The sequence below is a fragment of the Chionomys nivalis genome, chromosome 3, assembly GCF_950005125.1.
Source record: "Chionomys nivalis chromosome 3, mChiNiv1.1, whole genome shotgun sequence".
NCBI classification, from domain to species: Eukaryota; Metazoa; Chordata; class Mammalia; order Rodentia; family Cricetidae; genus Chionomys; species Chionomys nivalis.
The window spans coordinates 39,805,628-39,831,875 of record NC_080088.1 but is presented as its reverse complement, the minus strand read 5'-3'; the positions used below and the strand labels follow the sequence as shown (position 1 = coordinate 39,831,875).

General features: G+C 36.9%; 1 protein-coding gene across 10 annotated transcripts in view; it reads left to right on the top strand.

Moving 5' to 3' along the window:
• Stxbp5l (syntaxin binding protein 5L) overlaps positions 1 to 26,248 on the top strand; it is a 229,221-nt gene that overhangs the window by 168,364 nt on the left and 34,609 nt on the right. For 4 of the 10 annotated variants that reach the window (XM_057763575.1, XM_057763572.1, XM_057763574.1 and 1 more), the window contains one exon: positions 2,060 to 2,125. In XM_057763575.1, coding sequence (XP_057619558.1) covers positions 2,060 to 2,125 — 66 coding nt within the window. Of the gene's footprint in view, positions 1 to 2,059; positions 2,126 to 12,326; positions 12,426 to 21,403; positions 21,455 to 26,248 lie in introns of all 10 variants that reach the window. The other 6 variants (XM_057763570.1, XM_057763565.1, XM_057763573.1 and 3 more) reach the window with 4 other exon arrangements.

The following is a 26,248-nucleotide window of genomic DNA, read 5'->3' as shown; positions in this document are numbered from 1 at the left end:
CTTCCAGCTAAAATAGAATATAGTCCCTTAGGAACACAGTTACAATAACCTCTGCATGCCAGAGCTAAAAAGCAAAACAAAAAACCTTTGGGCAGTGGTTCTCAAACTTCCTAATGCTGCAACCTTTAATGTAGTTCATCATGTTGTGGTGACCCTTAACCATAAAATGTTTTCACTGCTTCTTTATAACTTTAGTTTGCTATAGTTATGAGCCATAATGTAAATATCTGATATACAGGATGTCTGACCCCTATGAAAATGTTGTTCAACCCCTAAAAAGGTTGCAACCCACAGGCTGAGAACAACTACTCTAGGATCTGACCTTCCAGGAGCAGGAAATTCCTTGTACTCTCTCCTGTTGTGAGTTGGAGCCTTTAGTGGATGAGATCAGAACACCTTTCCTGCTGTTCCCCATGCAGAAGAGGTGACTAATCCCTTTAACTCCTTCCTAGAGTTCTTTAACTCTCCAAACTGCATATTTTCTATGTTTTTGCCCCACTCATTGTTCTTTTTCATTGTAAACATGTGTAAGTGTAATCATTCACAACAAACTGTGCAAACTGAATGTTACATTGCCTTAAAATCTCCTCTACCAAAAGAATCCATCTATTACTTTTTAATGCAGCCTCATGCAAATTCTCAGGACATGGGCAGAGTGTATGCAATTCCATAATCAAGATCACACAAATGCCCCTTGCCCCATTCTTGATGAGTCCTTGCTTCTCATGAGCTTTGCCTGCACTCTCTGTGTTCCTCTTAGCACTCCTATCTTCCAAGTTCCTACTAGGACAGCCCCAACTTAAGCTCTGCTTACAGCATTCAGCTCTTTTCCAGCTCAAAGCTCCAAAATCTTCCACATTACTCCCACAAAACAAAGGCATAAAGAGCAATTGCTTACCACAGCAATTGCCCATCTTTTGATACAAATTTCTGTCTTCATTTCTTTTCTGTTGCTATGATACCCTGGCAAAAGCAAGTTGAAAGAGAAAGGGTTTATATTGCCTTACAGTTGTAGAAGGGCTGCAGTCCATCATGACAAGGCATGGTAGCAGACACAGGAGGCTATACAGAAGTGAGAAGCAGAAAGAGAACAGGAAAGAGACAGAATAGAATCTCAAAGCCCTCCCACAGTAGCATACTTCCTGTGGCAAGGATCAACCTCCTAAAGGCTCTATAACCATCCTAAACAGTGCCACAGTTGAGGCTAACATTCAAGCACAGGCCTATGGGCAGCACATTACATTCCAACCACAGTGGCACTTCCGGCATTTGTGTCATAAACAGCATAAAGAAAGGTGACAGGGGAATAGGAACAAAGTCAAATTTCATTGTTCACAATACCCCTCAAATATTTCTGGGTTATGCAGATATAGATAAGTGCCAACTGAGCAATTATAAACAAATGAGAAAGCACACGAGGTGATTCATCAAGAATAGGAAACTATGATGAAGGATATTTTATGAATAAGAATGCAGAATTACAGATTGTGAGAACCACAAATTGTATATTAATCCATCCTGCCTTACCCTTGTATTTGTCCAGAAAGTGATAAAATGGAAAGTAAGAAATACTAGTAATAAAAGAATGATAGTGTTTGTTGTAACTTGATGACATTAAACAAGTCATATACATATGTGTGCATGTATATATACATAATACTAAAAACAAGTATAAAATTTTTAAATTCGTAATATCTCTTATAAGATCTTTTTAAAAATTAATACCTTCTGAAGTAGAAGATTGTATTGAGTCTTTTAAAAGCACTTTTATTTTCTATTCTTGATATATTTGCTAAGAAAGTTAGTCATTTATTAAATGTAAATAATAAGCTTTTTATCTTTACACCATCCGTGTTTAATTACTCTTTGTATATCAATAAGTTGCTGTCATTTATATATTCCTGTATCACAGGTTTTTTAAAATAATTTATGTAAGATGGGTATGTAGGGTAGTTTTCACAAGTTAAAAAAGTTTGAAGCAAATGCAAAGAATTACCTATGACGTTTCAGCAAAATTTATCTCTTTTCTTTCTCTCCCTCCCCCCCATTACATTTTCAGGCTTAACAGAGCTGAACGATAGTCCAGTTCCCCTGGAACTTGAGCGCTGCAAGTCTCCCACTTCAGGTAAACACAGTGGTATTTTTCAAGTTTCTGGTAATTACTATAGTAAGCTATTGATATATTTTCATAATTCTCTTAAAATTAGTAGTTAATTAAGTTTCTGGAATTTAATCTTAGGTAGCTTGGTTTCCAGAATAAATACAGATGCATATCTTTTAAAATATTCTTTCCCCAAAATAAAAATAAGATCAAAAGTAGGAATGTAATACTTTAACTATTTCTTAAAGAAAGATTATTTTTTGCATATGGTAAGAGTGCCTAAAATATGTCAAATAAAGATGGGTAATAGATACAAAACTTTATCATCTATTGGAGTAGTTAAATTTGTGAGAAATATAAACTGTAGGTGCTTCTGGGTCACTACTCATGGTATGCCTATTTATTGATAAATTGCAATGAGGTCTAATATGGTATGAAATAAAACATCTTCAAGATAAAGCATGAGTCCACTAAATGTACATGTAACACCACAGGGAAAGAGACTCCTAGAGATAAATATTGAAAGCATGTGAATAAATTAATAAATAACTCGGCATGGTAGGAGTCTGAGTGGTTGTCTATTTTTTAAAAAATCTGATTATATGTTATCTTAAATTTTTGAAAGTTATTTTTAAAATATTATTTTAAATTATTCTGAATTTTCTTTTCTTTTTCCTTCCTTCCTCCTTCCTTCCTACCTTCCTTCCTGTCTGTCTTTATTTATTTATTTTAGTTTTTGGAGAAAGGGTTTCTCTGTAGCTTTGGAGCCTGTCCTGGAACTCACTCTGTAGACCAGATTGGCCCCGAACTCACAGAGATCCACCTGCCTCTGCCTCCCAAGTGCTGGGATTAAATGTGTGTGCCAGCACCACCTGGCAATTATGAATTTTCTATAATTATGTAACAGTGGATAAAGTTTTGTGTGTATCTTAGTGGATAGATCAATTCCTACCAAATTGCAAGATCTTGAGTAAATTGGGAGCAGGGGGATCTTGGGGGAAGGATGAAGTGGGAAGGGGAGCAGAGAAAATGTAGAGCTCATTAAAAATCAATAAAAAAATTTAAAAAGAAATATAAAAAAATCAAAAGAAGAGATTGAGGTGTGGATAAATGGTAGAGTGCTTACCTAGCAGGTACAAGGCCCTAGGTTTGGGCCCAAGCACTATAAAAAAACTTTTTTTTTCTCAGAATAGCAAAAGATATCATACTTTTTATTTACATTATTTATTGTATATGGAAATGTTAAAATTTAATAATGCTTTTTAAATCATGTATCTGGATTTTAAATTTTTTTACATTTCTTTAATTTGTTGTACCCTTTTCAAGTTGCTAATTCTTTTTCCTTGCTCTTGTGTCCTATGTGAAGTTTTCTTTTTATTTTATTTTATTTTTGAGACAGTTTCTCTGTAGTTTTTTGGTGCCTGTCCTGGAACTAGTTCTTATAGACCAGACTGGCCTCGAACTCACAGAGATTCGCCTGCCTCGGCCTCCCGAGTGCTGGGATTAAAGGCGTGTGCCACCACCTCCCAGCAAGTTTTCTTTTAATAAGTCTTATTTTATTGCTTTATATGTGTACCACATATGTACATAAGCTTGCAGAGGTCAGACAAGGGCATCAGATCTGATACTGCAAATATCAAGAAGTTGTTTGAGCAGTTGTGTATATGCTGGGAGCAAAACTTCTTCCTTTGCAAGAGCAGTGCTCTTAGCCACGGAGTTATCTCTCCAGCCCCATATTGATTTTATTTTGATTTCCTAATACACCCTTCTTTTCCTTAAACATTGAACTCTTTCTTCCATTCTGTCTTTATGCATTTCTATCCTCCTGAAAAGCTAAATATGATTTTAAATTTTTATTTATTTTTCTAGACAATTTGTTTGAAAATAAACAAAAAGACATCCATTTTAGTCCTGTTTTATGTAGATTATTATAATCATACTTGCATCAACTTTCAGTATAGTTTGTGTTCCATATCACTAAACTAACAATTCCTTTATTTTTATAGTTGTATAAAATTTAATTGGATGTATATATCATAATTTATCGAATCAGTTCAACTATCAAATACATTGAGCTTGTTACCTATCTTCTGCTACTACAAACTGATGGCAGAGAGAAACCTAACCAAATGACTCATTTTAAATTTGTGTAAATGTATCTAAGAGATAAATTTGTAAAATTGGAGTTTGGTGGTCAAAGATTATATGAAATGAAATCTATGTCCCGGCAGTGCTGAAGCATACATGGTCATATATGGCAGTTCTGTTGAACTTGTCCATATTGGCTTTCACAGTCTAAGTTGATGAGGACAACTAAACAGATGTCTTCTTCAAGAGGGCATCAGATTTCATTACATGTGGTTGTTTGGAATTGAACTCAGGACCTTTGGAAGAGCAAGCAGTTCGCTTAACCTCTGAGCCATCCGTGTTTAAGTTTTGTAGATATTCCCATGTTTCTGTCCTCAAGTCCTAAATAACACTCAAATAATGGTTATGCTTTTCATTTATAACTGATTAATAGATTAAGGGGACATGTAAATGTTACAATTTACACTTTATGTGCTATAAGTTATGTTCAAAACCTTTTTACATATATTTAAAAACTTATTTTTTGTACACGGTGCAATAAAATATCCATATTGTTGAACTTTGTCATGTATTGATACTGACTTTTTAATATAAATTCCAAATAGTTTCTCAATTTAACTTTTTATTTTGTTTGTTGTATCTCTTCTTTTGAACATTTTTATATAAAAATACATCAATATTTTATAGTCTACCTTCTTTTATTTTCTCTTTCTATGTATCTGTCTCTGTGTGTGTATGTGTGTGTGTGTGAGACAGAGAGAGAGAGAGAGAGAGAGAGAGAGAGAGAGAACTATGTGGGTAAAAGCTGAAGGATCAGAGAAGCAGAACAGCCAGCCACTAGAGTTCTTACATCTACCAATGCTCGATCAAAGGAGCGATCCTGTCCTCAGACTGCATCCTCAGAATGAATGCTTTCCACTGCTGCCTCAGATTGCTCTGAGCTCCTGTCTTCTCCCTCCTTATATTCCTCTTTCTACCCAACCATATCACTCCTGTCTCCACCTCCCTAGTGCTAGGATTAAAGGCATGGGATCCCAAGTGCAATTATCACCTTTGTGTGAGCTCTGTTTCTCTTTTATACAGATTCTCTTTTGTAGCTCAGGGTGGCCTTGAACTAACAGATCCTTCTGCCTCTGTCTCCCAAATCCTGGGATTAAAGGTGTGTGCCCCCTGCCCTCTAGTAGCTTAGCTCTGCACTCTGATCTCCAGGCAAGCTTTATTTGTTAAAACACAAAATATCACCATGGTGTATATGCATATTTGTGTGCTTGCATGTTGAGGCCAGGGGTCAGCCTCAGAGGTCTTTTCTTAGGAGCTGTCTACATTGTTCTGTGAGGCAGAGTCTCTCTGGGACCTGGGACTCACCAATTAGCATAGACTAGCTAGCCAGTAGGTCCCAGATGCCTGTTCCATCTCGGCTTCCCCAGCTTTTGATATGCGTTCTGGGGACCCAAAATTCTGGGGACCTGACTCGGGTCCTCATGCTTGTGCAGCAAGCACTTTACAGACTGAGCCGTCTCCGGGCCCTTTCTCCTGCACAAGGGTTTAATTAATTATTGAGATTGCTTATTCTTTAAAGTTTAAGTAACATTTCTCTTTTATAACAATTGCTCCATGTATTCTTTATTTTGCATAATTATCCTTTCTCCTTAAAGAAATTTATCTTCATTATGGACATTTTTGTTTGGCCTTAATAATGTTTTACTCTTATTTATTTTTAACTTTTAATTGCTGCTTTTATCTTTATTAATTCTGTTTTCCTTTTCCTTTATTTTTCCTTTTCAACTTTTTAGGTATATACTTAATTCTTCTATTTTCATTATTTATTAAACATTCCTACAAGTTTAGTGCTGAATTTCCCTTTGAATTCCACACTAAATATATCACACTTATTTTATAATAGTTATTTCATTAAAATTCATTTTGTGCAATATTCTAGTTCTTTTTTCTTGTTTTTTCTTTTATTGAAAATAGTTTTTTTATACAATATATCCTGAATATAGTTTCCCTTCACTCTACCTCTCAAGTTTCTACCCACCTCTCCTCCCATCTGGACCCACTCCCTTTCTGTCTCTTGTTAGAAAGCAAACAGGCGTCTAAGAGAATGTAATGCAATACATTTTAATATAATACACTATAAAAGAAGAAACAAGCACAAACCAATTGGAATAGGCCAAAACAGAAGAAAAATGCACAAGAAACAGATATAGATGCAGAGACCCACTTGTACACACACTCAAGAATCCCATAAAAACGCCAAACTGAAAGCCATAATATATACACAAAGGACCTGCTACATAAAAATAATGCTACTGGTTTCTGTTGCATATGTATCTAGAAGTAGAACTGGGGGAATGCCAATTATGCAAATGTGCAGATTATCAAATATACTACCAAAGAGTTTTTAAAAGTAGTTGTACCAGTTTACTTCCACTTAAAGTGCTTAAAAGGTTCATTCTTTCATATACTTCCTGATATTCAATTTTAGGGCAATTAATTTTAAAATTATAGTTGTTTTGAAGTTCATGTTGTTTTATCTCATTGCAGGGTTAAATTGGATTGCACATCTCATGTCTGATGACTTTGACGAGTTCTAAATGTACTTACAATTTATCCTCTCTTATAGGATATTTAATTCTTTTCCTCATTGCGATTAGGTCACCAAGTTTTTCATATTTCTTTTTTTTATTGAAAAAAATTTTCTGCTTCCTCCCCGCCTCCCATTTCCCTCCCCCTCCTCCCGCTCCTCTCCCCCTCCCCCCACTCCTCTTCTCCTCCCTCTCCAGTCCCAAGAGCAGTCAGGATTCCCTGCCCTGTGGAAAGTACAAGGTCCTCCCCCCTCCATCCAGGTCTAGGAAGGTGAACATCCAATCTGTCTAGGCTCCCACAAAGCCAGAACATGAAGTAGGATCAAAACCCCATGCCATTGTCCTTGGCCTCTCGTCAGCTCTCATTGTCCACCATGTTCAGAGAGTCCGGTTTTATCCCATGCTTTTTCAGTCACAGTCCAGCTGGCCTTGGTGAGCTCCCAATAGATCAGACCCACTGTCTCAGTGGGTGGGTGCACCCCTCATGGTCCTGACTTCGTTGTTCATGTTCTCCCTCCTTCTGCTCCTCATTAGGACCTTGGGAGCTCAGTCCGGTGCTCCAGTGTGGGTCTGTCTCTATCTCCATCCATCCTAGATGAAGGTTCTATGGTGATATGCAAGATATTCATCAGTATGGCTATAGGATAGGTTCATTTCAGGATCCCTATCCTCAGGTGCCCAAGGAACTAACTGGGGACATTGCCCTGGGCATCTGGTAGCCACTCCAAGTTCAAGTCTCTTGCCAACCCTTAGGTGGCTCCCTTAACTAAGATATGAGTTTCCCTGCTCCCCTATCCAACCTTCCTTTATCCCCAATCATCCTGTTTCCCCCAGTTCCCCTCATCTTCTCCTTCACACTTTTCTCTCCCCATCTCCCCTCACCCCCATCCCACTCCCAAGATTCCAATTTTTTGCCCGGCAATCTTGTCTATTTCCCATAGCCAGGAGGATAACTATGTGTTTTTCCTTGGGTTTACCCTCCTGTTTAGCTTCTTTAGGATCACAAATTATAGACTCAGTGGCCCCTATCCATGGCTAGAAACCAATTATGAGTAAGTACATCCCATGATCTTCTTTTTGGGTCTGGGTTACCTCACTCAGGATAGTATTTTCTATTTCCATCCATTTGCATGCAAAATTCGAGAAGTCATTGTTTTTTAACGCAGAGTAGTACTCAATGTGTATATATTCCACACTTTCTTCATTCTTCCATGGGGCATTGAATTGAACAGAGAATTCTCAACAGAAGAAGTTCAAATGGCCAAAAGATACTTAAGGTCATGCTCAACCTCCTTAGCGATCAGAGAAATGCAAATCAAAACAACTTTGGGATATCATCTTACACCTGTCAGAATGGCTAAAATCAAAAACACCAAGGATAGCCTTTGCTGGAGAGGTTGTGGGAAAGGGGTACCCTCATCCATTGCTGGTGGGACTGCAAACTTGTGCAACCACTCTGGAAATCAGTACGGCGGTTTCTCAGACAAATTGGGATCAACCTACCCCTGGACCCAGCAATACCACTCTTGGGAATATACCCAAGAGATGCCCTATCATATGACAAAAGCATTTGTTCAACTATGTTCATAGCAGCATTATTTGTAATAGCCAGAACCTGAAAGCAACCTAGATGTCCTTCAATGGAAGAATGGATCATATTAATTTCTTTATTGATTGCGTGTATGTGAGAGGGTGCTGGATGGAAGTCTTTTGCTGCATATACATAGTACAATATCTTGTTCCTTCTCTGTGGCTTTCTCTTTACTTTTTTTTTAATTGATTTTTATTGAGCTCTACATTTTTCTCTGCTTCCCTCCCTTACACTCCCCTCCCCTCCCCTCCAATCCTCCCCCAAGGTCCCCATGCTCCCAATTTACTCAGGAGATCTTGTCTTTTTCTACTTCCCATGTAGATTAGATCTATGTATGTCTCTCTTAGGGTCCTCATTATTGTCTAAGTTTACTGGGATTGTGATCTGTGGGCTGGTTTTCTTTGCCTTATGTTTAGAAAATACTTATAAGTGAGTACATGTGATAATTGTCTTTCTGGATCTGGTTTACCTCACTCAAAATGATGTTTTCAAGCTCCATCCATTTGCCTGCGAAATTCAAAATGTCGTTATTTTTTTCTCCTGTGTAGTACTCCATTGTGTAAATATACCACATTTTCCTTATCCATTGATCCTTATCCATGGTCGAGGGCCATGTAGGTTGTTTACAGGTTCTGGCTATGACAAGCAATGCTGCTATGAACATAGCTGAGCACATGTCCTTGTGTCACGATTGAAAGTCAGTGCTAGTTCTAATGTAGTTCAATTTGACAATGCTTTATTAGGGTGCTTTAAAGGAAATCTTTGCCCACTCCATAATCATGAAGTAACTTTTGACACTATCGTCTAGAATTTTATTATTTTATATTTCATATTTAACTTCCATTTGGAATTTTTTCTGTATATGAAGAAAGAGCTGTTTACCTATCCAATGGATAAGTGAGATGTGGAATCTTTCCTTCACTACACGGAAGTGGAGATTTGGCTGTGATTCAGTGGACTTTACCTGTGTTGCATGTGTGTGTAGGCTATATCTTCCATCCTAAATACAATTTATACCATTTTCAAACCACACTGTTTTTATTAATATAGCTTCATAAATATTGTTGACAGTGTAGTTTCTCTGAATTTTTTGGCCTTTTTCAAGATTATTTTATATATTCTAGTTTTTGTAACTTTTAGGAATAATTTATTACAACCTAAACATGTTTACATTGTTATTACAATTTCACTAGCTATAGATCAATCAGGTATAATTCACATGCTTAATAATATTGAATTTCCTCTTTGTGTGTGGGTTCTTTATCTCAGTAGTGATTTTTAACTTTTGATGTATAAGTGTTGTTCATCTTTCGTTAGATTTCTTTTGTATTTGATTTTTCAATTATTGTAAATGTCATTTAATTTTCTAGATATTTTGCATAAAATACAAAAATATAATATTTACAAATTGTGATGGAGGAGGGTCATCTTTCTATCTGTTGCTTTCATTGGTTAATAAAGAAACTGCTTGGCCTCTGATAGGGTAGAATTTAGATAGGCAGAGTAAACAGAACAGAATGCTGGGAGAAAGAAGCCGAGTCAGGAGTCGCCATGATTCTTCCACTCCAGACAGACGCAGGTTAAGATCTTTCCTGGTAAGCCAGCTTGTGGTGCTACACAGAATATTAGAAATGGGTTAGATCAATATGTAAGAGCTAGCCAATAAGAGGCTGGAACTAATGGGCCAGGCAGTGATTAAAAGAATACAGTTTCCATGTAATTATTTCGGGTAAAGCCATGTGGGCGGCCGGGTGCCAGGAACGCAGCCCCGCCACTCCAATTACAACAAAATTGTACTTGCTTCCAACAACTTATTAAATTTGCAAATTCTAATTTTATAAATTCTTTTGGATTATCTGCATATTTAATTATATTCACAGTGTAAACGGCATTTCTATTTCTTCTAAAGAAAAATATTGTTTAAGTACTCTATATAGCTATGATGCCTAGACGTGATGTTAATAGTTTCTTTGTTTCTAATCTCAGGGATAAGGACTTAAAATGTTTATAATTATGAGATAATTGCTGAAAGGTTTTGGTGAGCATCCTACCTGTATCCCTCTTCCTATGTGTTTATTATTTTATGAGCGATAGGACCCCTCTGGAAACTCCGCTGCACTGCTGTTCTTAGGGTAACCTAGAGGGGCTTGCATGCAATCAAGTAGATTACTTCAAAACAGGACAATTTTGACTACCTTCGTATTTGTTTCTTGTACATAAAATTATGTATTATGATGGAATTAATTTATCACTTTAGTACTAATAATGGTGATTAAGTGCATCTTCCTAAATGGGATAGATATAGTATTTTCTCTACGAAAAAATTTTAGATATTTTTCAGTAGTTATTCCCCACAAACAATATCATTGGAGAATCTTAGACCACCCCGCCCCCTCCCCCTCGTTAAATCCTCTAAAACAGGTGAAAATATTCAATATAAGTCTATTGGAATAAGATAAACTAGAACTAAGAAAAACAGTAATCATTTTATCATTTTTCTTTGTTCTCAAAGTCTCTTAACCCTTAATAAGCTACAAATAACAGAGATGAAGTTTCAGACTGAAGTATTTCCTTGAGGTAGCAAAAGAGAATAGGATGTAGACTGGGAGTTATTGAATCGCGAGTCAACTGGAATCTCATATTCTCTGTATTCAAGATAACATAATGTTTTAATATTACTAGTTCACTTACTGAACTATTTAACGACGATTTTCAGTGCCCACGGATAGAGATTAGGCTATCCACTGAAGAAAAGATAAGAATAGAAAGTAAACATACTTCATCACGAGTAGAACTAGAGTCTATGTGCAGAAACAAGTATTATTTTAATAATGTTAAATTTTAATGCCTTTTTTTAAAGCTATGAAATGCTTTTCACTCAGCAGGTGATGTTGTGTAGTGTTTCCTGTATAAGTTCATCTCCCAAGAGGGTTGGGTAGCTCCTAGTATTCAGTCCTACCCCCGACTGCCTGACAGATCTATCACTTTCTAAAGAGAACAGCCACTTTTGGGACAGAGAGTTGAAAGCTCATCGACCCTTTAATTTTAGGGTTGTATCTTCTCTTGAATATGGACCCTTTTTCAAATCCTGTGCCCGGGAGAGCACCTTCTTCTATGCCCATCAGGTCCCAAGACTCCTTCTATTTCTATTATTATCATCAAACTTATGATTTCTATTTTCCATAGTCTACAAAAAACTTAATATGCAAACCAAGTCCACTGAAAACTAGGGTGACAGATATTTATCTTATTAAACTTATCTTTATTAAATTATTATAGAAGTGGTGTCATAAAATAGTCAAAAAATAGATAGGCCAACTCAGTCTTTTCGCAGGCTTGGACTTGATTCAGTAGCCCAGTTTTAGTGTTCCTTCTGGTAAATTCTGTGTACCTAATATCCCACTGCAACTTCAGAGAAACGTTTTCTTCATATAGCATACACATACACACATACATAAAAATGTACAAATATACCTATGTATGAATGGATATGTATATATATTATCATAAGTTAAATAAAGACACAATAGTTATGTTAAATAAAAGCACAAAATAGGGCTAGGAAGATGTTCAAGAGTAAAGTACTTGTCACAAGACCGTGGTCAGCTCCCCAGCACCCACATACATGTGAAGAAGTGTGACAGTCTGCTCCTAATCCCAGTAATTAAGAGGCAGAGAGAGGATCCCCGGAACAAGCTGGCTAACTAGAGTAGCTATATCAGCAAGCTTTGGATTCAAATGAGAAGTCCTGCCTCACCTCAATATTCAAGGTGGAGGGTGATCAAGGAAGCTACATGACACCTACCTCTGAGCAGGTACACACATGCACACACAGTCCAGCCGAGGAGAGCGCACAGACCTCCTGTGTAGTCGTTAGGAAACTGACCTTGAAGATATATTCTTAGTTCACTAGAGCTGAGAAATCATATGCCAATAGTCTTGTATTCCCTTCCTTTAGGACTTGCCACCAGAACTCCTGAGGCAGCACCAGGCTTTTATAGGAATGAAATGCCAGCTGGGAGACAGAGGAATCAAGTACACCACTTGCCAGGTGAAGGTGAAAATCTTTTCTGTGAATAAATAAAAGACTTGTTTCTTCCCATTTTGCTTCACAGTTTAAGACTTGCTTTTCATTTGTTGTGCTGAAAACACAGGTCAAAACATGACAAATAAAAACATGTTGCTAGAAGTATTTATTCAAACCAGAGACCTGTATGTCACAGTATAAAAGTAGGGATTACTAAGGCTTTTGTCTTAATCTTGAAATGTTCCATAGAATTTTTTTATACAAAAAAAAAATACAGCTGAATAACCTCATGAAACGTGTAAGAAAGTAGAACAGGACAAACAGGAAATTCAGAGGAAATTTAAATGTCGCCCCAACTAGTGAGATTTTATTATAGAATCACCATGAGCCTTTCTAAGCGAATGAACTGATTTCTGTAACCAGCACAACCACCGCTGATCCGAACAACTCTATCAAAGCATTGCTGCTTTGGAACATTTTCCTGAAGAATTGTCCTTCACAGGTTTTATCAACCCAATCCTCTGCAAGGGCCTCAAAACCTAAAACTGCTCCCTGGGACCCAAACCAACTTGACACAGTCTGTCTACCCTTCTTAAGTTAGTCATTAAAAAGTGGATATGGCCAGATTTGTAACTTTAAAGAGTTATTCATCTTATAGATCTCAAGTAGCCAAAGAAGACAAAAGCACTTGTTAAAGCTTGATAGACAGTAGCTTCTATAGAACCTTCTGGTAAGCAAATTAAAGCTCAGAGTATTTCAATGGAAAGAAGTAAAATTTCAATTATTTATATTTGGTTTGAAAATCAAAGCTATCTCCCCGCCACCATCATTCATTCATTAAATGAGAAAAACAATATGACATTTACAAAATAATCACTATTAAAATTATATGACTGAGCTATGAGAAGTAACTGAGTTATGAAGAGACTAACAAAAACATTAAAAAAGAACTTGATAAATATACCTTTCTTGAAATAGCAGAAGAAAATAGTTGACTACTTTAATTCTGGGAAAAGACTATTTTGAAAATTACTTTATTGTTGTAGTTCATATAATTAATGTAATTATTAAACTAGTTTGTTAAAAACTGTAATTTTTCTTTTATAGTACTTGAGCACAAATAAGGTACTTTGTCCTGATTGTTTGATTTGATTTTTACAGCAACCCTATGAGGTTGCTGAGAAGAAAAGTTTTTTAACTCACTCCAGGATGCCTTGTGAGCAACAACTTGGTGCAAGTCTAGATCGACAAGCCTCACAGGCTTCTGAGTACTTGATCTAGATTAAATGGTAACAAATCATTTGGCCTCCTATTGTAAAAGGTTTAAAAAATAGATTGAAAACTGAGGTATTTCTGGGAATTTATAATTTGAAATATATATTAAATCAGAAATGAAGTTTAATACTCAGTGAAGAAGCATATGAAATTAAGTCATTCATTAACTAATATTATCTAAATAGAAATATAAAGTATAAGATCGATGGCAACATATTTTTGTGCTAAAACAAATTCTCATGACAATAACTCTCTTCCCACTGTCTCTTAGCCTCTCTAAAGGGTGAGAGGGCAGCTATAGCCATATAGTTGAAGAAAGCAGGCCTTTCATGGCATGGTGACCCAAAATGCTTCTTTTCTTTTTAACTTTTCCCATATACATATCTGGTGTATCAGTCCTCTCAGATTGTGGATTAGGACAAGGGAAATTCAATTGTCATACTCAACCAGTCAATTAATCAATAAATATGTAAGTACACAGATAAACATCATAAACATTTTCATCAAATCAACTTTTATTTTAAATTAATGTGAGGTCTCTATGTTTCCTAGAAGATGTCTAGACCCTTTAGGTAGTGTTTTCTATGTTAAAAAGATTGTGTATGTTGCTCAGTTTAAAGGGTATGACTTTGAAATCAGAAAAATGTCACCTTATCCAGGCACTTTCTATCACTGCATTAGTTAATATCTTAGTTTTAAATGTTTATTCGTGTCAGAATGTAAGTTTGCCACACTATATATCAGGCTTCTTTACAAATACGGGGGCAAGTATCTATGGTCTAAGGAGAAGAGTGAGTTAGTTGCTCTTGATCATTCTAGGCTTGCAAATGCTCATTATGGCTTAGCTCAAAATCTTTCACTAGAAATCAAAAAATAAATCTAGTTTAAGAAACATCTGAGCAGCAGGCCTGAATTGGAAACTTCTAATCTATCTCTTTATAGTATATATTATCTTTAAAGCCTTGGTAGCCATTAACACTTTGATTTAGAGTTTAACCTGTTTATACATTGTTGATTCAGCTAGTGAAAGGAAGATGTGGCTGAGATTTATTATAAGTCATTACATATGATGAACCACACTGCACCATCCACTGACTTTAAACTGATTGAAGAATTAGAAAATGGATATTATAGGTGGTTAAAAGTCATGCTATTATCAACACACACAATGACAACTAAACAAAACCATACTTTAATGTCTAAAATTCTGTTTATATTTAAGGGTGAGTATATTAACTCATTCTGGCATAAATTATGATAAGCTCAAATTGATTGCTTTGCCTTGTCATTAAGCTTAAACCTAAATTTAGGAAGCATGAATAATAATAGCTTTGCAAAAGTTTATAATCTGCTGACATGACCTTTAAACCTCAATTTATAAATGCATTTTGTTATAGGCAAGCCCTTTTACTTATTTGTTGTTCTCGCATAATGATTCTACTTAAAAGAACTTTAGGTAAATCAGCCAGAGCATAGCCCAGTTGACAGAGTGCATGCATGGCATGCATGAAGCCCTGAGCCTAGTCCCCAGCACAGCACAGACTAGGTGTGGTGGTGCAATACCTGCCATGACAGCACTCAGGAAGCACAACAGGAGGGATTCCGAAAGTAAGCTCATTCTCAGTTATTGAGGCCAGCAGGACTATATGAGAAGCTATCTCAAATAAAAATGGAACCCAAGTCGATAGGTAGGGTTTAGTAAGTGTGGACTGAGTAAACTGTGGGGATGCTCTCCTTGGCATTTTATTTCTCTTATGTCAGGTGTATTGAGGTATAATCAACATAGAATAAAATTTAACTGTGTAGTATGTAATTCTTTGAGTTTTCTTGCCTTTGTTTTTATTTTTTAAAAGTATGCCACAACACAATAAAAATAGCAATAAATTCCTGATAATTTGCTCAGAGCCAAATAGGGCTAGGTTCATAAGAAATCAAACAGAGCTGGTGCTATAGCATAGAAGTAACAGGTTGAACTCTTACCTAGTGTGCATGAGGCCAGGTTTAATTCCTGGGAGAGAGGGAGGGATAGGAGATCAAACTGTAATGTTTGTTGAAACAATATTTCCTGACCCAGATAAATTAGCTATCATATTTTTTGTGTGATTTTCTATAAACCAGTTGAGCAGTTCTTCCAAAATTAATTTGTTCGTGTGAGATTGTGCGATATGAACAATGTGACCTAGTACATTTAATAGAGAGTAAGTCATCATAGGCCAAGTGTGTGATGTTACTCTTAAAAAGACATTGGTGCCTTAGAACATACTAGCCTGTTATACCTGAAAAAAAGAAGAAAAAACAAATTATATACTTCTAAATATTCACAACAGAAACACAATGCCCTCATTATTAACGAAACATTGTGAGATGAAAATTTTAATCAAGAAAGAGCCGTAGCTAACTTGGAAGACAGCCTCCCAGTCAACAGCAGCATATTTAAGAAAACCCACAAAGGCGGCAAGGGTTTCTTAGGAAAAAATTTTTCCTCTTTCTTTGGGCTAGACTTTTTGATCTGAGGGGAAAATATAAGGAAACACAGATGCTTTCTGGTGGTAAATTTGTCTTTACTTTTTCATGAAACTTTCTCTCTGAAAAAATCTCTTGCTCTTTTCTCCTTACTCTCCTCGGCAGCTTCTAATTACCTCTACTCCCTCTTCTACAGCCACCACTTCTCTCGCCGCTGCCCTTCCTTCCTTCCTTCATCTATGCTCCTCCTCTCACAAACAAATTCTGAACAATTATAAGTTATAATTCAGAACATTTATAACCCAATGTCATAACACATAAGTCAAGTCGTTTCCCTTAGGCTAGGGAGGTTGCAAAACTGGCCAGGGAGTAATGTTTAGCCATGCATGTAGCTCAAATAGTTAGGGTTCCCAGACAGAAAAATGATGTGGGAACTCAAGACTTAACAATTAATTAGCTGGACCTTGAGTTTGGGGGGGGGGTATGTGCAGAAAGGTCCATGCTTGCAGGGAGTTGTGTCTAAAACTGTTTCAAGTCCTGGCATTGAATCAGCAAAAATACCTGTGAAAATGACCTCATGTGTTTGTCCCTAGGAGCAACCAGATATTCATCTCCAGGGGCAACCAGCATGCTCTGAATTTGTTCTGGAGTCTAAAATTAACTGTCTGCACAAAAGACTGCCTTTGTGACTGAGAATCCTATGTCAGTCTGAGTAATGTAAAATATCCTAATATTATTTCTATTCATCAAAATTTTACAGTTAAGCAGAAATCATCTTCCTGACCATCCTCAGCTATATGTGCACCCCGTAGATGAAATATTTTCACGAGATAAACACACAGTGGGAAAACACCCAAAGTTGTTCTCAGGGAAGAAATGAAGTGGCTCATGAAATTACAGATAGAGGCAACCAGTTTTCAGAGTCAGTGATCCTGTAAGCCTTGCTAAACAGGATTATCTCCATCAGATAATGATTTGTCTGGTGGGTCAATGCTGAATTATCAATTGCCATATGCTGTATATTCCCACACCTCCTGCAAAGAGCCAAAAATATTAACTTGAAAAAGATCTAATTATAATCAATTTTAAGATCTAGTGAAGTTAAAGTTGACATCTACACACACACACACACACACACACAGTCCTCTTCTGTGCTAGTCTACCAGGTAGTAAAAAGATTCAACTCCATTTTCTATCTTTAACTAATGTTATGAAATAAAAATGGGATGTATATTTTAGATTAATCATCAATAAAAAAGGAGAAATTTAAAGAGCTGCATGAATTTAGTCCATATTTCATAAATTACATTTTATTCAAACCAAATCTACTCTGCCATTTACCAGCTGTCTCAGTTTACATCTCTTGAGTAAATGACTCCTGCTCTCATATGACAGATCTAAAAATGCTTGGGAAAGACTCACTGCCACTTTAGCACTAAGTATTAATAAGCACTCTAAATATACTTCTTAATATTATTGGCATCTTATTCTCTGACACTTAGATGTGCTCACCTAATCTGCTCCGCCTTCACTAGGGTAATCTGAGATACAACCCCAGACAGGGGAATAGTAGTTTATTCACAGAAAAGCTGAAGAATTTTGAAAGCATAATAAGAGGCCTGTTATTAGCATCACTATTAGGGAAGTTCTTCATCAATCCCTCATCCAGGCACTCTTCCCCTCCCCAAGCAGCACAATTGAGGACAAGATTTGTGAGAACAGCCCTAGGTTTCTGGTGGGAAGTAGTCTACAGAGGGCCAGGAAGGTAGGTGGTAAGCTGGATATGAGCTGAGATTTCCAAACACTAGAGAAGATCTGAAACCAAAGTTAAATGCTAGAATATCAGCGATGAGGGAAACATAAGAATGGTGTAGGGGATGTGGCTTAGTTAGCAGAGTGCTTGCCAAGAATGCATGGAGACTTGGTACCATCCCCAGCGCCGTATAAACTAAGTATGTGATGCAATTCTATAATCCTAACACTTGGGTGATGGAGACAACAGAATCATAATTTCAAAGACACCCTCAAAGGCTTAATGAGTTTGAAGCCAATTTAAACTTTATAAAGAAACCCTGCCTATAGGAAAAGCAAGCAACAACAACAGTAAAGAGTAGTGGGGAATACAAACCTAATACTGTAACAATTTTCCTGCTGTATTATCCTAGACTTTTTAAACCTGGCAGGGATTGTAGGCCTTTTTTTTTTTTTTAAAAAAAAAAAAGAATCAATGTAATCTTTGAGAGAAAAGAGACAGAGAGGAAAGGAGGGAGGGAGGGCGAATGTAGATGTGTTAAAAATTCTATTTTTAAAAAAGATAGAAACAATTTTTTTTATTTTTTAATTAAAATTTCCAACTGCTCCCCGTTTCCCATTTCCCTCCCCCTCCTCCCACATATTGCCCCCTCCCCCCACTCCTCTCCCCCATCCCCACTCCTCTTCTCCTCCCCCCAGTCCATTCCCCCTCCCTCTCGATACTGAAGAGCAGTCCAAATTCCCTGCCCTACAGGAAGACCAAGGTCCTCCCACTTCCATCCAGGCCCAGGAAGGTGAGCATCCAAACAGGCTAAGCTCCCACAAAGCCAGTTCATGTATTAGGATCAAAACCTAGTGCCATTGTCCTTGGCTTCTCATCAGCCTTCATTGTCCGCCATGTTCAGAGAGTCCAGTTTCAACCCATGCTTATTCAGTCCCAGTCCAGCTGGCCTTGGAGAGCTCCCAATAGATCAGTTCCACTGTCACAGTGGGTGGGTGCACGCCTTGTGGTCCTGATTTCCTTGCTCATGTTCTCCCTCCTTCTGCTCCTCATTTGGACCTTAAGAGCTCAGACCGTTGCTCCAAATTGGGTCTCTGTCTCTCTCTCGATCTATCGCCAGATGAAAGTTCCTGTGCCATTCTCCTTGGCCTCTCGTCAGCTCTCATTGTCCGCCACATTCAGAGAGTCCGGTTTTATCCCATGTTTTTTCAGTAGCAGTCCAGCTGGCCTTGGTGAGCTCCCAATAGATCGGCCCCACTGTCTCAGTGGTTGGGTGCACCCCTCATGGTCCTGACTTCCTTGTTCATGTTCTCTCTCCTTCTGCTCCTCATTATAACCTTGGGAGCTCAGTCCGGTGCTCCAGTGTGGGTCTCTGGCTCTATCTCCATCCATCGCTAGATGAAGGTTCTATGGCGATATGCAAGATATTCATCAGTATGATTATAGGATAGGTTCATTTCAGGTTCCCTATCCTCAGGTGCCCCAATGAACTAACTGGGGACATTGCCCTGGGCATCTGGTAGCCATTCCAAGTTCAAGTCTCTTGCCAACCCTTAGGTGGCTCCCTTACGTAAGGTATGAGTTTCCCTGCTCCCCTATCCAACCTTCCTTTATCCCTAATCACCCCGATTCCCCCAGTTCCCCTCATCTTCTCCTTCGCACTTGATAGAAACAATTTTAAAAATTAAATAAGAAATCCTTTTCAGTCTGTCCGAGTTATGAAATAACTCTTCTGAAGTACCATTATGTGGTCAATTTGAATGTATTAATAATAAATTCAAAGTAGCCAATAATATGTGCGATCATATTAAGGACAGAAATGAAAGCGCTGCCCCTTGGAGCCGTTTAACCAAGAGCAAGCCCAGATTTGAAACCTCTGCTTTACTTTCCCTATGTCGTTCATCCTCTTGTCTGTTGTAGGAGTCTGAATCTGTGCCTCTGTCTCCCATGTGTGCCTGTGTGTGTTTGTTTATCTCTGTCTGCCTGTGTCTATGTCTGTCTCTAGCAAAAAGCTTTGTTCTCTCATTCATTGAACCACACAGAAAGCATCACACAAATAAGAAACGAAGGAAATTTTACAGATACCTTTAACAGAATTTTGCAAGGGGTTAAGTCACGGGCTCCAGCTGACCCAGATACTAAACAGTACTACCAGGATCATTGTTTTTCAAACCAATGTCACTAATGGTGAATATTCATTTTATATGACTGCCTTCAGTCTATATTAGATGTTTTAAGCAAATTATTATCATAAAACCACATGTATACTCTGAATTATCATAAAAACCACATACTCTGGGTCAGGGCATGGAAAAACACAGAATTTAGGAGTACAGCTATCTATTAGCTTATGTCATAGAAGCTGCTTACATGAGAAATCCAAAGCAAGTGGGATTGGTTGTTAAATTGCTCGCTAAAAGGCAGGTTAAACAGTCTGAGTATATAGTTGGGTAGCAATCTTAAGTGCTAAGTGATGTTAAGGTATATTATTAATTTTGGATGTAAAGTCCTGTGAAAGTTCCAGTTATTGGAATGTACAAAATATTTTCATAATACTATGTCGCCAGACCATTATTATGTGGGTTGTTTTGTTTATGTTTTGTTTAACAACATCTTCTGTTTGTGCTGAGTATACTATCACATTATTAAAATCTGATTTTAATTCTTGTCAGTCTTTATAGACTGATGTGCAAATGTATTTTCACAGAGACAAAAGCATTCTGCTTTTATCAGAGTTTATGTTTGCTTTTATGTAATATAGCATGGCTTATTATAGCCAACAGTCTATAGCACTGGGTCAAATCATAAAATAGAGATTTGTGTAACTTATGAATCATGAGCAGCTCTTACATCTTTAGATTGTTGAAGTAAAATAAAAAGGAAGGTAGTATTTCAGAACACAAGAAAAAAAACATATTTAAGGGCCAGAAAAATGACTCAGTGAATAAAGATGATTGCTACCAAACCTAATGATCTGATAAACTTCCATTATGCCTAACAATGATAAAAGTAAAGACTGAACAACACTAGTAGTTTTTGAATCAAAAGAAGAAAATTCGCTTGTGTGTGAAATAATCAATGTCCATGGTAGATGAAATAACACTGATACTGTTAACTATTTTAAACTAAGTTGTCTTTAAAAAGTTAGTGTTTTTACTTTTATTTTGTGCATAATGTAAGTTTATACACTTATTGCAATGTATACCTGTTAAATATGTCTGAAATTCATTTTTAGTAATTTCCTATTAAGAAATTACTTATCAAAAGTAATTTCTTATGCAAAAAATCACTTAATTATTTACTTTAGAAGCAAATGCTTTTCTCATGTTTCTGCTTGATTATAAAGTTTCCTACCGAGTGGCAACCCAACTAACATTGGAACAACATTTCTGTTCTCATAAATGCATAGTAAGTGTAACTTCCAGGATGCTACTGACTATGAAACATGCTGTCCCCCACACTCCTCTTTTATTTCATATAATTAACTACTGCCTTTTTCCTTTTTCTGTTTTTTCAGTCAAAGGATCAAGAAAGTTAAGTCTGCCAACAGATCTTAAGGCTGATCTTGGTACGGTAGGCAAAAGCCAACAACTTTAAGTTTTCTTACATTCATTTGGCTGAACATTTTTACCAACCAATCCATAAATGACATAATGCTTCCTAGATAGCCATATCTAATAGCTTTCCAAAGAAGGCTTTTGTGAAAATCACCATAGAGTTCTGTTGGCAGCATTCAACATTATGTTTGTTAAAAATCATTTTACAAAATTACATTTTGTAAATCATTACACATCAAGGTATGTAATGTTTCTTGTTTTCTTTTCATCACAAAAATGTTTTATTATTTGTCACATATATGGACTTTATGACTGTAATCTTGTGAATGAGCATTCTTCTGGATTCTTTTCCCTATTGTATATGTTAGTACTGCTTAGAATTAATACTATTTCACCAAAAAAGTCTCGCACAAAATAAAATGGTTCTAGTTTTGCTCTGTTTTTTGTTTGTTTGTGTTTTGGTTTTGATTTTGTTTGTTTGTTTATTTGTTTTCAGTTTAGTTTGTTTTAGGAACACTGTAGACAATTTGATTCAAGGAGCTTGGTTTGTGTAGTGGTAATAGGCTTAGGCATTAAGGTCTGACACTGAAATGTACTTGCTTAGACAGGCCTTCATACTTCTTTCAGCACTTGTCTCTTCTTGTTTGCATATGAGACTTTTAGTTTTGCTTTTTGAAATTTCATTAAATAAACTATATTTTAATTTCCTTAATTTCCTTTACTCTGACACAAAGTTATAAAGGGAAATCCAACTAAGGTCTTAGTAAAATAGACAGGCTACAATCACCTTTGTGCTGGTCTTCAGGTGTAAAAAGCTGCTTTGTATTGCCCTCTTTTGGCTCTTTAAGATTGTTGTTATTACTATTTCCAGTATTTTTTTCTTCTGAAAGCAGAAACTAAGATCATTGCTGCAAACTGGTAGAATTTAAAGTCCATGACAATTAGTAGGTCTGGTAGGATTCTGTGCTAAATCTATCAGGCCTTGAGCTTTTGTTTAGTTGGGAGGTTTACAGTTCTGCTTCTCTCTCAATAGGGATTGTGGGTCTGTTTAAATTATTTACTACATCTTGACTTAACTTCAATAGATCATATATATCCAGAAATTCATCCATATCTTTTAGGTCTTCCTGTTTGGCAGGTTATAGATTTTTTAAAAAATATGTTCTCATGTTTTTCTGATTTCCCTACAGTCTGTTACAGCATCTCTTTTTCTTCTATCATTTTATTAATTTGGATCATCTTCCGCCTTCTTTTTGGGAGTAGGGGGTTCTTCGAGGCAGGGTTTCTCTGTAGCTTTGGAGCCTGTTCTGGAACTAGCGCTTGTAGACCAGGCTGGCTTTGGACTCACAGAGATCCACCTGCCTCTGCCTCCGAAGCGCTGGGACTAAAGGCGTGCGCCACCACCGTCTAGCATCTTACTCTTTCTTTTTTTTTTAATTGATTTTTGTTGAGCTCTACATTTTTCTATGTTCCCCTCCCTGCCTCTCCCCTAGCCTTCAACCCTCTCCCAAGGTCCCCATGCTCCCAATTTACTCAGGAGATCTTGTCTTTTTCTACTACCCATGTAGATTAGATCTATATATGTCTCTCTTAGGGTCCTCGTTGTTTGGGTTCTCTGGGATTGTGATTTGTTAGCTGGTTTTCTTTGCTTTATATTTAAAACCACTTATGAGTAAGTACATGTGATAATTGTCTTTCTGTGTTACCTCACTCAAAATGATGTTTTCTATCTCCATCCATTTGCCTGCAAAATTCAGGATGTTGTTGTTTTTTTCTGCTGTGTAGTACTCTATTGTGTAAATGTACCACATTTTCCTTATCCATTCTTTGGTTGAGGGGCATTTAGGTTGTTTCCAGGTTCTGGCTATGACAAACAATGCTGCTATGAACATGTCCTTGTGGCATGATTGATCATCCTTTGGATATATACCTAAAAGTGGTATTACTCGGTCTTGAGGAAGGTTATTTCCTAATTTTCTGAGAAATCGCCACACTGACATCCAAAGGGGCTGTACCAGCTTGCATTTCCACCAGCAGTGCAGGAGTGTTCCCTTTACCCCACAACCTCTCCAGCATAACTTGTCATTAGTGTTTTTGATCTTGGCCATTCTTATAGGTATAAGATGGAATCTCAGAGTTGTTTTGATTTGCGTTTCTCTGATGACTAAGGATGTTGAACATTTCATGTCTTTCAGTCATTTTAGATTCCTCTATTGAGAATTCTCTGTTTAGGTCTGTACTCCATTTTTATTATTGGATTATTATGATCTTTTGGTGTCCAGTTTCTTGAATTCTTTGTATATTTTGGAGATCACACCTCCAAATATGTGGGGTTAGTAAAGATCTTTTCCCTTTCTGTAGGCTGTCGTTTTGTTTGTTGACCATGTCCTTTGCTTTACAGAAGCTTTTCAGTTTTCAGGAGGTCCCATTTATTAATTGTTTCTCTCAGTGTCTGTGCTGCTGGGGTTATATTCATGAAGTGGTTTCCTGTGCCAATGTGTTCAAGTGTACTTCCCACTTTCTCTCCTATAAGGTTGGGTGTGGCTGGCTTTATGTTGAGGTCTTTGATCCATTTGGACTTGAGTTTTGTGCATGGTGATAGATATGGGTCTATTTTCATTCTTCTACATGTTGATATCCAGTTATGCCAGCACCATTTGTTAAATATGCTTTCTTTTTTCCATTTGATATTTTTTGCTTCTTTGTCAAAGAGCAGGTGTTTGAATGTATGTGAATTAACATCTGGGTCTTATATTTGGTTCCATTGGTCCTCCTGTCTGTTCTTATGCCAATACCAGACTGTTCTCAGTACTGTAGCTCTGTAGTAGAGTTTGAAGTCAGGGATTGTGATGCCTCCAGAAGTTCTTTTATTGTACAGAATTGTTTTGGCTATCCTGGGTTTTTTGCTTTTCCATATGAAGTTGGGTACCATTCTTTTGAGGTCTGTGAAGAATTTTGCTGGGAATTTGTTGGCTAAAGGTTTGTCAGTGCTGTGAATTTTTTCAAAGAACCAACTCTTTGCTTCACTGACTTTTTTCATTTCTATATCATTATCTTGCTTTTTTCACTTCTAGTTTTAGCCTATTTATCAAATAAGGACCAAGAAATTATTTCATGTATGTACTAAGACTTGCTTTGCGTACTACAATATAGTCTGTTTAAGGAAAAACTCCTGTGGACTGCTGACAAGAATGCATGGTCTGCAAGATGTGGATGGAATCTTCTGCAGAGCCTCTTAGGCCCATTTTCACTAAATGTTATTGATCTCTTATTTTTCTTTGTTAATTTGTTTTGGTTTGAACAACCAGTGCATTTGGTGGAAGTGTGGTATTACAGCTATTCAATATTACTATACTAAGGTCAGTCAGCACCCTTACACCCAATAGCACTTACTTTGATGAAATTGAGTGTTCCAACATTCAGGGCATGTATGTTCAGAATTGTAATATGCAGTGTATCTCTTCTAATTAATTTTGATTTGGAGCCATTTTGTTAGAAATTAAAATTGCTACATCTGCTAGCTTTCTTTCTCCATTAGCTTGGAGTTTATCTTTCCATCCTTTTACTCCAAAGCTTTGTTTCTTTGCAGTGAGATCTATTTTTTTGCAGTCAACAAAGAAGAGAGTCTTGTTTTTAATCTAGTCAGTATGCATTGTCTGAAAGAGAGATTGAAACTGTTATCATTCTGTTAATTTTGACAGTATGTATTCACTTTTGTTTCTTTGTTTCCATTTTCTAATTCTCATTTGCTTATTTTTGCAGTGGGGTTATTTTGCACTGTGCTCTCACAGATGTGTGTATTGTTCTCTGCAGTGTGGAGGACTCATTTGACTATCGCCCATGCTCCTTGCTTAGTGGTGAGGAATGCCTTGAGTTTATATTTGTCTTCTGGTATCAGAATGTATAGATGGAAGTTTCTATTCCACCTGGTCCCGCAGCCATTTAATCCCAAAGAAACACACAGACACTTATATTAATTATATATTTTTCCTATTAGCTTAGGCTTATTATTATCTACCTCTTACGATTTAACCCATAATTCTTAACTATATTTAATCATGTGACTTGGTACCTTTTCTCAGTGAGGCATTCTTTTCTCCTCTGCATCTGGTTGGTGACTGACTCTGCCTTTCCTCTTTCCCGAATGCTCCTATTCTGGTTGCCCCACCTGTACTTCCTGCCTGGCTACTGACCAATCAGTGTTGTACTAAACCAATACAAGTGACAAATCTTTATATAGTATACAAAAGCATTCTCCCATAGCAAGGAAGTTACTGGATTTGTACTTTAATCACCCATATTCCTTCAGTGGAACTGTTTACAATGTTCAAGTGAAATTAGTTTGTAATCGAGTTGAGGTATCAGTTCTTTCTACTGGACTACAGGTACCCCCTTAGTAATTATACCGTAAGCCATGTGCTTAAGGCACCAGGCTCAAAATACAATATTGCTATGGGAGTAGCACACTATCTACTTCAGTAATCATACCTCAAGAATGGGCCCACTAATAATCAATTAAACAGCAACCACCATCACAACATCATTAATTTTTGTAAGTGAAGAAAATAGAAATGTGTGCTCTAAGATACAAGTTACTGAGGGCATGAGTACAATGAAAATAAACAGTTTGTTGTTGTTGTTGTTTGGGTTTTTTTTTTTTAAATAAACAGTTTAAAACAATTAGTATTAGAGTGGTAAAGAAAAACAGAGAGGAAAATAAAAGAGGCAACAGTAGACACAAGGAAAGGACATGAAATAGTTCTGGATAAAGCTAGAGCAAAAGGAGAAAGGGGAAGACAGGATTC